At 38.4% G+C, this 11,039-nt stretch overlaps 2 protein-coding genes across 5 annotated transcripts in view; both read left to right on the forward strand.

The window, feature by feature from the left end:
• brd4 (bromodomain containing 4) overlaps positions 1 to 2,698 on the forward strand; it is a 28,021-nt gene extending 25,323 nt beyond the window's left edge. For all 4 annotated transcript variants that reach the window (XM_027284872.1, XM_027284869.1, XM_027284871.1 and 1 more), the window contains exons 18-19: positions 383 to 704; positions 859 to 2,698. In XM_027284872.1, the coding sequence (XP_027140673.1) occupies positions 383 to 704; positions 859 to 927 (391 nt within the window). In that variant the 3' untranslated portion in view covers positions 928 to 2,698. The remainder of the gene's footprint in view (positions 1 to 382; positions 705 to 858) is intronic.
• A 4,307-nt stretch (positions 2,699 to 7,005) lies between these two features.
• Positions 7,006 to 10,218, forward strand: lpar2a (lysophosphatidic acid receptor 2a). Its single transcript, XM_019264990.2, has 5 exons — positions 7,006 to 7,119; positions 7,484 to 7,693; positions 8,251 to 9,003; positions 9,488 to 9,750; positions 10,102 to 10,218. Exons 3-5 carry the CDS (start codon positions 8,253 to 8,255, stop codon positions 10,192 to 10,194), a joined length of 1,107 nt encoding a protein of 368 aa, XP_019120535.1. The 5' UTR covers positions 7,006 to 7,119; positions 7,484 to 7,693; positions 8,251 to 8,252; the 3' UTR covers positions 10,195 to 10,218.
• The last annotated feature ends 821 nt before the right edge of the window (positions 10,219 to 11,039 follow it).

The following is an 11,039-nucleotide window of genomic DNA, read 5'->3' on the forward strand; positions in this document are numbered from 1 at the left end:
CAGGTCTGTCAAAGATAAGTGTTCTGTCATAACTGGATGAAAACAAAACTTGTTTCTACTGTGCATTAAACAAAAACAAGAATACTGGAATGACATCCAGGGGAAGGCTTTGCTCACCAGTAAATTTAGAAACCAGCTAGCTGTTTCCATGAACTAAAATATCTCTGTACAGATCCTTATCCATGTTGTATGCCTTTCTAAATGATCTTGTTTTTCTGGCCTTGTAGTTTTTATATTTAGCTCAGCCAGTTTTCCAGTGAGACATCTAGGCTGGCACCAGATGTAGCTGAGTATCTTTTACGCAGCTGTGAAGCCCTTGCAACAATGTGAAAAGTCATCGATTTCACCAGTTGTGCGAATTAACGGCCTGAATGTTTTCCAGAGGGCGAGATGAAGAGGATATCATGGAGCCAAGCAGAAGGGTGCACGAGGAGCCACGCAGGCGACTGGAGCAGCAGCACATCCAAGCTCCGTCACAACAACACCAACACCAACATCAACACCAACAACAGCAGCAGCAGCAGCAGCAACAACAGCAGCAGCAGCAGCAGCAGCAGCAACAGCAGCAGCAGGAGCCCCAGCCGGCTGCCATTCAACAGCCTCCTCAACCCCCCACACCACCACAGCCCGCCACACAGAACCCATTAGACCAACAGAGGGAGCTAGCGCGCCGCAGAGAGCAGGAGAGGAGGCGGCGAGAAGCGGTGAGACAGTGCTGTTTAGTTTTATGGAGTTAAATTATTCTAATTGACAGATAAAGATCTTAATTATAAATGTAGAAGTAGATTGAATTTGTCAGAGGCTGATGATCTGAATGTAAAGGAAATGCTGACTTGTTCTTTTTCTTTCTCCGTCCAGATGGCAGCAACTATTGACATGAATTTCCAAAGTGACTTAATGGCTATCTTTGAGGAGAACCTGTTTTGAGAAGAGGAGCAACTGAAACGTAACTGCAAAAAATAAACACAAAAAAAAGCAAAAAAAAAAAAAGAAAAGAAAATACTTGGATGATATAAACTTCCTCTCAAGAGATTTGGCAACCACAGAGGGAAACAGACTGTGTCTAGATGTGACGGACCCTTGGAGACCGAGTACAAACGCTGGAGGGGCAGTCACAGCTTTGCTTTGCTGCCCCTGTGGGCAGAACACATGCAACACGTGGGGATAATCTCATTGTTTTGGATGTCATTTCCTGGGAATTTGGCCTTGCCTGCCTGATATCTCATAACAGGAGAAAGAGGACCCCTGTTTGCCTTTGTCACACTTATGTCTTACAGTGTGCATGGGCGCAACAATATAGTGCGAGAGTAAAGACATCCCAATATCTATGAAAATGCTCTGATAATGTACTGACGGACAGACGGCAGAGGCGTTTTGAAACTGCCAGATGTCTGAGGTGGTGAAGAAGACTGGTCTTTTATGTTTTGTTTTGATTGTTGTAAGTGAACACATGAAAAGGTTGAGGGGGGCAACTTCCATACTGTAAATCATGTATATTTCTCAGCAGAGAAGGTACAGTTTGCCTTACACCTCTTTCCTAAACAGACCATTATGTTCTGTGGCCTGCACACATGGAAGAACCAATAACATTTACAACAGGAGAGGAGCTGTGCAGACCTTTTTTCATCATCTAGTATCTACTGTAAAGAAGTATTTTCTTATACTACAATAACTGTTTATTTTGGATCTTTCTTTTTTTTTTTCCTCTTTAGGTCTTTGAATCTTCACATTGACACACTCCACCACCTATGTCTATGCCAAACAACCCATTATCTTTTATGCTAAATTAATTGTCCTAAAACATGGTAGGGTAGCTAAAAAAAAAAAAAAAAAAAAAAAAAACCTGAATATATATATGCATTATCATCAATCCAGCAAGTATATATCAAAAACAGAATCAGTTGGAGTTTTCATCCTGCCGTGTGTTTTTCATTTTAAAGCTAAACAGGAACTTGTTAGCAGAAGAAGGGAAAGGTCCAACCATGTCTGAGCTTTAGTTGGAATATAATTTCACTACAAGTGTCGCACCATTATTTGTATTACACTTTAAGACATAATGTCCATATCATTTGCCTGTTCACAACAGTCACACTACTGGATCAGCTAAGATATGAGAAGATAAGGAGCCCCGTGCTGTCCTTGCCCTGTGGGCGGTCTGATCTTACATAAAGGTTATTGATCAAATGTCAACGGGCACGAAGAGGACAGGCCGGGAAAAAAGACAAATATTTAACATCTTTCTGTTGCGGTTACTTGAATCAGGTTAGTAAAGATATCTGGAGGGACTGGGCAGAACTTCCAGTTCAGTTTTTGCATCGAATCGTCTTCTCGTTCACTGAGGGCACACTGTCGACAGTACAAAATAAAAAGACAAACAATTACAAAAGTTAAGAAATGGAAAATGCTGAAAAAACAGTTTTGATTTATATCTTTGTTCTTGTTCGATAATAGTGGATGTGAGTTATAATTCTGTTCTCGGAGACATTGTTTGGACCGGGGATGGGTTGATATCTGAATGCATCTCATCCTCTTCACTTGTCTCTTATGGTGTTTTTCTCCAGTGCCTGTATTGTATTGCAATTCTCGTTGGCTTATATTACACTTCGAGGGGGTTTAGAAAGGGGCGAGTCAGGACTGGGTGGTGTAATATTTGAATGGGGAGGGAGATTTTTGAAAGAGTTTGTGTATAAAAAAAAAATAAAAACAAAAAAAAAACAAACAAAAAGAATTAAAAAAAGGAAAAGACAGCGTTTTATATTTTACCCGTTGTCAATATTCGGGTTTTAAATTTAGTTTTAGCTGGACTTCTATGAGTGTACACACCTGACAACTACTTTCTCATTTTGTTCAATCAGCATATTTTAGGTAGATATGTTTCAGCGTTGCCACACTAGCATTTGAGTCTGGTCTGTGAGTGTGACTGTGTAAATTTGGATGGCTGTGTGACTGTGTGTTTTGTTTTTTTTAAAGTGTGGTGCAGGGAGGCATGTTCCCCGATGTAGATAAGCATTCTATCGATGAGGAGAATAAACAGATAAACAGTACTTCAGGAGAACTTGTTTCTGTGCTTAAGTCACCTTTTTAGTTTCTATGAAGTCCACCATATATGAGTATAGAATTTTTATTAGACTGGTTTTGAAAGGGTAAAAAAGAAACACTTCATTCCTTTTTAGCCTTTTTTTTCCTTTTCACAGTAACTGTTGGACATATTGTGCCATGAGTTCTACAGAGAATGTGCTAACTTGCAGCTCAGTTTGCTTTATTCAGGTATTTTATTTTGTGTTACATTTGTTCTGTTTTGGGGTTTTGTTGAGACATTTTCCTCGATTATCGTTTGGTATGTGAGTGGTCTATCGAGGTCTCTGATTCAGTCTGTTATGATCATTGAATAAACTCATCTCTTTTATAGAAAATAAAAAAAATAAACAAACATTCCTGGTCTTTTTTCTTTTAAATGTGAAATGTTTCTTTATTCGGACTTCATACATCACACTCATTCTAATTCAATAGATTCTCTTAACAGTAGTATTAGTAGTGTTTTGTTTTTCTTTCAGCTTCAGCATTCTACTCGCCACTTCTCGTCGCAGAGGACACAGCGTAACACTTTGACCTCTGCCTGCTTCCCAGTACTCGGACAATAACGTGCCTCAGTTGCATTTTGCAGGTGTACAATAAAATAAAAAACAAACACCCTTGCTGCTTGTACAGTATGTGGCACTGGTGTTAAAACTAATATTAGCACTATCTCTGATTATAGATTAGACCCATCAACATGTCTATATCTGGAGTTCCAACATGTTGCTGCTGTAACTGTATCTATGATCGCGTTATAGCAAGAAGGTTCTGGGTTTGAACCCACCGGCCTGGTGGGGCCTTTCTTCTCAGGGTACTCTGGCTTCCTCCAACAGTCCACAGATGTGCAGGTTAATCTGTGACTCTAAATTGACTATAGGTGTGAATGGTTGTATGTCTGTCCCTGTGATAAACTGGTGACCTCTATTGCCCTCAGCTCAGATTTTCAAGTAGATAGATAGATAGATAGATAGATAGATAGATACTTTATTTATCCCGCCACGGGGAAATTCACTTGTGACAGCAGCAAGATAGAGAAACAAAAGTAGAAGAGGCCAAAACAAAAAAACACAATAAACAGACAGAAGTATCTATAACTACACAATAACCACGAAAAGAAAACAATCAACCTTCAAAAACAGATAAGTACTAAATGGCATAAAAAGTGGCATGATATATAATAGTATTGTATTGTAAAAGTGACCAAGGATTTACACCCCAGTGAGATTATTATTGTGTTTGTCACATTTATATAATGTTATATTTTATTTCTATAATTTTAGTCACATTTATATAATGTTATATTTTATTTCTATAATTTTATTTGAATTATTTTTTTTCTTCTGTTTCTTAATCTTATTTTATTACTTATGTCTAGTGCTTTATTACTTACTCATTTTATTACTACTTACACTTATTGCTCATTGTACTGTTGACACTGTCATACCCAACATGTAACCAATAAAACTGAAACTAGCTAAATTAAGCAACTAGAAACAAACTAGAGGCACGATGGTGTTCATTTTGTTCTCTAAGTTCATATTATTCAGTAGAAAAAACACATTTTATATAGTGATCAATGCACGCAGCAAATACCCGTCAATAAAAGTCTGCCTCCTTTGCATACTTGGACATAATATTAGAAAGTCTCCGCTTTTGATTATTTTATTTTTGAAGGTATTGGCCGGAAATGTTTGTACGGTATTATATTTAACTTGACGCTGGCGACCTAAATGTAATGTTTACCTCTCTCTAGCGGCCACAGCACCGAACTACAACACTAAATATTATATGGCTATTATTCTGTGTAAATAATCGATATTATTAATGTGAACAAGTAAATATAATATCTCCAATAACATTAAAGTAAATATTGATTTATCACCAAGCATTGTACCAACATTTGTACTAAAGGCTCCAATTATGACTTGCACGTAGTGTTTGCCTTCATTTACATGAAGAGTAAATAAATAAATAACGAAAGAAATGGATCTCGTCGTAGCTGTAAGCTGAGCTATATTTTTACTCCTTGTGTTTCATGATGATATGTGCGTTTGACCTGTGGTCACAATGACGAACTACATCACACTAAACTAATAAAGACTGCATCAATGCAGACAGACGAAGCACTTCCGATATTTACATTAAATTCATGGCGTTATTATTTGTACAACTGTTATTAACACTATAAGATTTTACCACTATGTACAGTATATCCTGTATATAATATGTACAATGTGTATGTGTATGTTTTTGCTTGTACAATTATCAATTTTAATGTTAATGTTGCAGTTCCCAACTTTTACCACCGGAGGGCAGCGTTTAGACTGAATGCTACATTAGGCTCTACGTGACAGTTCCCGCCACTCACCTCAGTAACTAGTTAATTCAGGTTAGAGTTAAATGTTATATATATTTAAATACATATATTATTTATATACATATAAATTGTGAATGTGGAGAGCTGCCTGCTGTACGGTCCATTTTTTTATGGACCAAGATGTAAGCACCGTCTGTCTGCTTTTATATGCTGACAGTTCCCTTCACTCGCCACGTTACTGTGGACACTATCATATAACACGGTAACTATAAACAACTTAACTCAGCTACAACAGAATTGGTTTGCTATTGTTCATTACTGGGTATTTTATTTTGAGGATTTACCGGAAGTGTTAGTATTGTATTATGTCTGCATTGACGCCAATTTGACCAATTTGACTTTGCAGTACCTCACGTTGACCACAGGAGGGCGCTGAAAAGTCCCACACAGGTTGGACGTAAACGTGTTGCCACACCGTGATCACCTTTCAGTAAACATAATTATTCAACAGTTTAACATTTTCTGTGGTAATTATACAGATATTTGTGCTTATTTCATTATTAATTATTAATCATCAAGTGTATGATACTGGATAACAGCATGGGTCTGCTAAACATGCACCAACCATGTCTGCCGCTACTGAACATTTTTTGTGCAATACTTCTGTAAAACACTTTACTCGTACTATCAATATTTCAAATCTATTTATACAGTGATATTTCTCAATACTTTAACATAGTTGTCACAACCTTGTCTTGTACAGTGTGTAAACATTCATACATATTTTTCATATTCTGTTTTAGTTACATTTTATATTTAGTATTTTATATTTATTTATTTATTTTACCTTTTTGTTATTATTTAAATTTTCAACAAAACAAAATAAATAAATTAAGAGTGCTAGGCATAGGCCCTCAAACATATGTCACATTAAACAAGATATTAGATGAAATTAAATAAATGTGTGAATAAAGTGGACACGAGGGGAAAGTCAGTAACACCCATATGAACTGACAAAACCATAACCAGAGAAGGTAATCAAAAAAACAACAATAATAATAATAATGACTAAATAAAAAATAGGAGGGAAAACAGAATAAATAAAAATGACTAAATAAATAAATGAAAACAAAGAGCAGAGCTGAATTATAGACTTACATTAAATGTCAGGCTGAGAATCTTCTAGACCTGCTCTGTGTGGAAAGTGTCATGAGATAACTTTTGTTATGATATGTAACTATATAAATAAAATCAAAGTGAATAATGACTGCATTATTAAACACAGGTAATGTAACCACAAGAGGGAACTCTTTGGTTTGTACCGTCACGCCACACCATAATAATACTTCCTGCACACCATTTCTAGTTAAATAACTTACTTTATTACATGTTTTATTTATCCACCATCTGTAATAATCACAATAACAGTCAGTTGGAGTTGGATTAATAATGTATCACAATGTGTTTTAACGTCGTGTTGCAGTTCCTCGCTGTTACCACTGGGGGGCAGTAAACACTCGTGACTCTAAAAGCATCAAGACAGCAGCAAAACAAACATGCTTACACTTCCGGTGAACCTTCAAAATAAAAGTAGCGACAGACGCTAATATAGCCACCGCTAAATTTGTTCGGTGGTTTCAGACACTAAGACACCTGTTGCCTACAATCGTGACTACGACTGACACCTCTAAAAATAATTAGCGGTCTGATTCATTGCCACTGAAAATGTAAGATTGAATCTTTCCCTCGGTCAAGTCGTGTTTTGATTTTTATATTTCGCTTCTTTCAGGCGCTTTTTTTTATAAATGATTGTGTTTTAGTTTTGTACAAGTTCACAGTTTTTGTTTTTCTTCTTCCTCCTCTTCTCTTGCACAGTTCTGCTATCGGCTATTTAACATTGGTTACTTCACTTGTAGCTCGGACTCTTCTGGCGCAATGCACTTCAAACTGTGATCGTTGGGCTTAACTCCTGTCTGAGCTGATTTGAGCTATATCTTAAATGCAGCTGAGTCAGGATGTAGTCTTCAAAGCAGAATCTCCTCTTCGTGAGTGAAACCAACGCGTGTCTATTTTTTTTTTCCGACCCTGCAGGCTGCATGTGGAGGCAGCACCTCCACCTGTCTGCACGCTGCAGCTGATTTGAATGACAATGATTCAGAGGCGTCGACCTGAAACTTCACCTCCGCGTCGACAGACTGAAGTGAGAGCGGCTCCACAACTTTCTGTTCTCCTCTAATGGCTGCTACACAACCCTGTTTAGATATTAGGCCTGTCTGGATGGAGGAGAGCTTCAACAAGGCGGTAGGTTTCAAATATTTGTTCAAAGTTTATTGTGTATAAAGTGTAGACGAGAATATATCCACAGCGTGTTTCCGTTTATCAAACGAGATAAATCCTGTGTCACTCAGTCGACACACCTCACACCAATTAAAATGTTTTATGTTTGACGAATGTAGAATAAAGAGTTAACTTGTGTTGAATTGTTTATTATAGTTCAGGTCAAACACTTTGTTTCTGTTGTGTCATTGTTGAGTTTTTCACTGCTTGTTGGACAAAACCAGCCATTTTAAGATGAAGATGTCACCTTTGGTTTCTGGGTTATTGTAATGGCTGTAATTTTTTTAAATATTCTGATATTTTATAAACAGACATTCACAAAGAGTTTATTTATTGACCTATTTGCTTCGAATCATCTCAAGAACTTCACTTCTATGTAGGCGTGCAACCTGAACTTCTATCCGCTCTCTAATGTTGATTATTATGTGTCCTGATCACAGATAATGTTTATGCAGTCATGTGTAGACAGCTTGATTAAAAATACGCAGCTCACTATAACAATGTCTTATTTGTGTCTGCAGTAATGGCCAAAGAGATCAGTGGGTGGAGTACCTGCGACTACAACCACAATGTCACTTTCTTCTACAACTTGGTGGGGAAGAAGATCAGTGAAGAGTGGACGACGAGGGACTCTGTGGTGATCGGACTTGGCTTGACAGTATGTCTCATCGTAGTCCTGGCCAACCTGCTGGTGATGGTGGCCATCTTCATGAACCAACGCTTCCACTTCCCCATCTACTATCTCCTGGGTAACATGGCTGCAGCAGACCTTTTCGCAGGTATCGCCTACGTCAACTTGATGCTGAACACAGGCCCATGGACGAGCACGCTCACCAAGGAGCAATGGTACATCCGCGGGGCTTTGATTGACATCAGCCTGACAGCCTCAGTGGCCAACCTGCTGGCTGTCTCCGTGGAGCGTCATCAGTCCATCTTCACCATGCGGCTGCACAGCACGATGTCCAAGCGGCGTGTGGTGCTCGTGATAGTGTGCATCTGGGCCGTGGCTATCATCATGGGTCTGGTGCCTTCGACGATTTGGAACTGCGAGTGTGATCTGAAAGATTGCTCCACAGTGGCGCCGCTCTACAGTCGCCGCTTCCTTATCTTCTGGGCAGTTCTCAACCTGCTCACATTCTTTATTATGGTGGCTATGTACACTCGTATCTTCATCTATGTGAGATACAAGAGCCGTTATGCATCTCGGCACACTTCAGAGATGAGGCACAACCAGGCTGTTGTCAACCTGATGAAAACCATCTCCATGGTCCTGGGTGAGAAAACCTTTTGTGTTAAACATTCACTGGTGGGTGTTAGTTGTAGGTTAGATGTCCACTTTGTATGGTTTGGTTTTTGATTAACCACACAATGAAAACACACACCTGCACTGTGTGTATGTAAAATTGATCAGGGACATCTTCTGATCCTCGAAACCTGAAGCCTTCGACTTCCTAAACAAACCGGTTTTCCAGCCCTAGCCTTGTTTATCATCCTGTCTAGCTACCATAGTACATGTTGAAAGGCTCTTATGACTTTTCAGCAGCTCAGTTTAGTTGAAATCACATTCCTCTTCAATTGCTCAATGTATTAATCTCCTGGAGGTAAATATGTTCCGATTGGCTGTTATCTTTGATATTAAGCAATCAGCGTACAAATGTTACCTAACTATGAGACAGCTGGTGTCATATTTCATTTTCTGCATTTGAGTTCATTGTTGTTGACTCTTTCCTGCCTCATTACCAACCCACATTTCTACAGGCGCCTTCGTAATCTGCTGGACACCCGGCCTCATGACTCTGTTACTGGACGGGCTGTTGGGTAAAGACAGTAATGCCAATTCCTATGAAAAGTTCTGCTTGGTGATAGCTGAGTGCAACTCTCTGGTCAACCCCATCATCTATTCTCTGCGAGATGACGAGATGCGCATGACATTCAAGTCCATCCTGTGCTGCCTGTGTCGAAGAAATGCCGGCCAGCAGAGGGAACGGTCACCTGTCGAGACTTTCTCACCAGAGCCAAAGGTACTAGTTTTTATACAACACATGAAATGTGAACTATACACCCTCATATTTTTTTTGTTTGACTCAAGAGGGAATGTGAGAAACCCAGACGGTTTACACACCAATGCACATGCTGATTCCAGTGCAACTTATCAGGTACCTGGTGCGGAAAGGAATCAGGAAATTCCCCATCTTGATTTCTTCGTAACTTTGTATCAAAAAGAAGTCGGGACTAGTTTTTGTTTTTTTTTCCTCAACTGTCTGTAGGAAAAACTGGCTTGAAGTTTTTGGGGTCATTAGAAAATGGGTTTGAAGCTGAATAGAACTGAAGTGAACTTCAAGGAAACACTAAACTAAACGTTTTGTCAACAGGAAACTCTCGTCTGTGTCCAGAAGTCAGAAGATCAGACTGCCTGTATGGAAAGAAACAATAAAGAAGACAGTTGGACAATGCAGGGGCTATGATGCCTACAATGTAAAAAAAAAAAATCTTGATTTCACTAAGTAGCACATTGTGTAAAATTCTTTTGTTTTTCTGCTGGACATCAACAAACTTTTGTCAAACTACCTCTATTCCACATTTAATTTGTGAACTGAATAAAAACAAAAAAAACATGAAGACACATCTGCTGAAAAGGGTTTTATCCATGTTGGACAAATGCGTTCATTTTTCAGGATAGTGTTTTCCTCAGTCTCAGACAGAGTCACATATTAATCATCAGATGGTGCAATCTCTCCTTTTATTACATTTGACTATCACAAGAGCATTTGTGACAAATTATAAAATGAAACACTCCTAAAGTCTGAAATCAAATACTGAAAAATCACACTAAATCATTTTTATTAATTTTCTAATAAGAACACTACAATTTGTCATATTCTTCCTTTTTGTTTTACTCTTTCTAGAACAATTCTAAAGTTGAGGTATAAAAGGAGTTCATACAGACTCACAAGTCTGAAAACAGTGGGGGTTATATACAAGAGAAATGGAAAGACAGAGGTAGAGAGAGGGGTAAATACAAGGGAAAGAGGGGAGATACAAATATACTAATAAAAACAAAGAAATCAAAGAGGTTTAGGAAGCATTTGGTGCTGTGGAAGTCATTTAGTCAGTCGCAGAATCAAGACTTTAACACGATCAACGGTAAAATGAAGTAATGCGTTTTAGAGTTGTAGATCTTCTGTAAAAATACACAATGAACACATTGGCAAGAATCTTTTGGCTGGTAGTTTGTTTTTTCTCAACATGAGTGGTACATGACAGGTGCAAAGTGTAGACCATCTGTTTTCCTGCTTCAGGGTGTCACAAG

This window comes from Larimichthys crocea, chromosome XII (genome assembly GCF_000972845.2).
Source record: "Larimichthys crocea isolate SSNF chromosome XII, L_crocea_2.0, whole genome shotgun sequence".
NCBI lineage: Eukaryota > Metazoa > Chordata > Actinopteri > Sciaenidae > Larimichthys > Larimichthys crocea.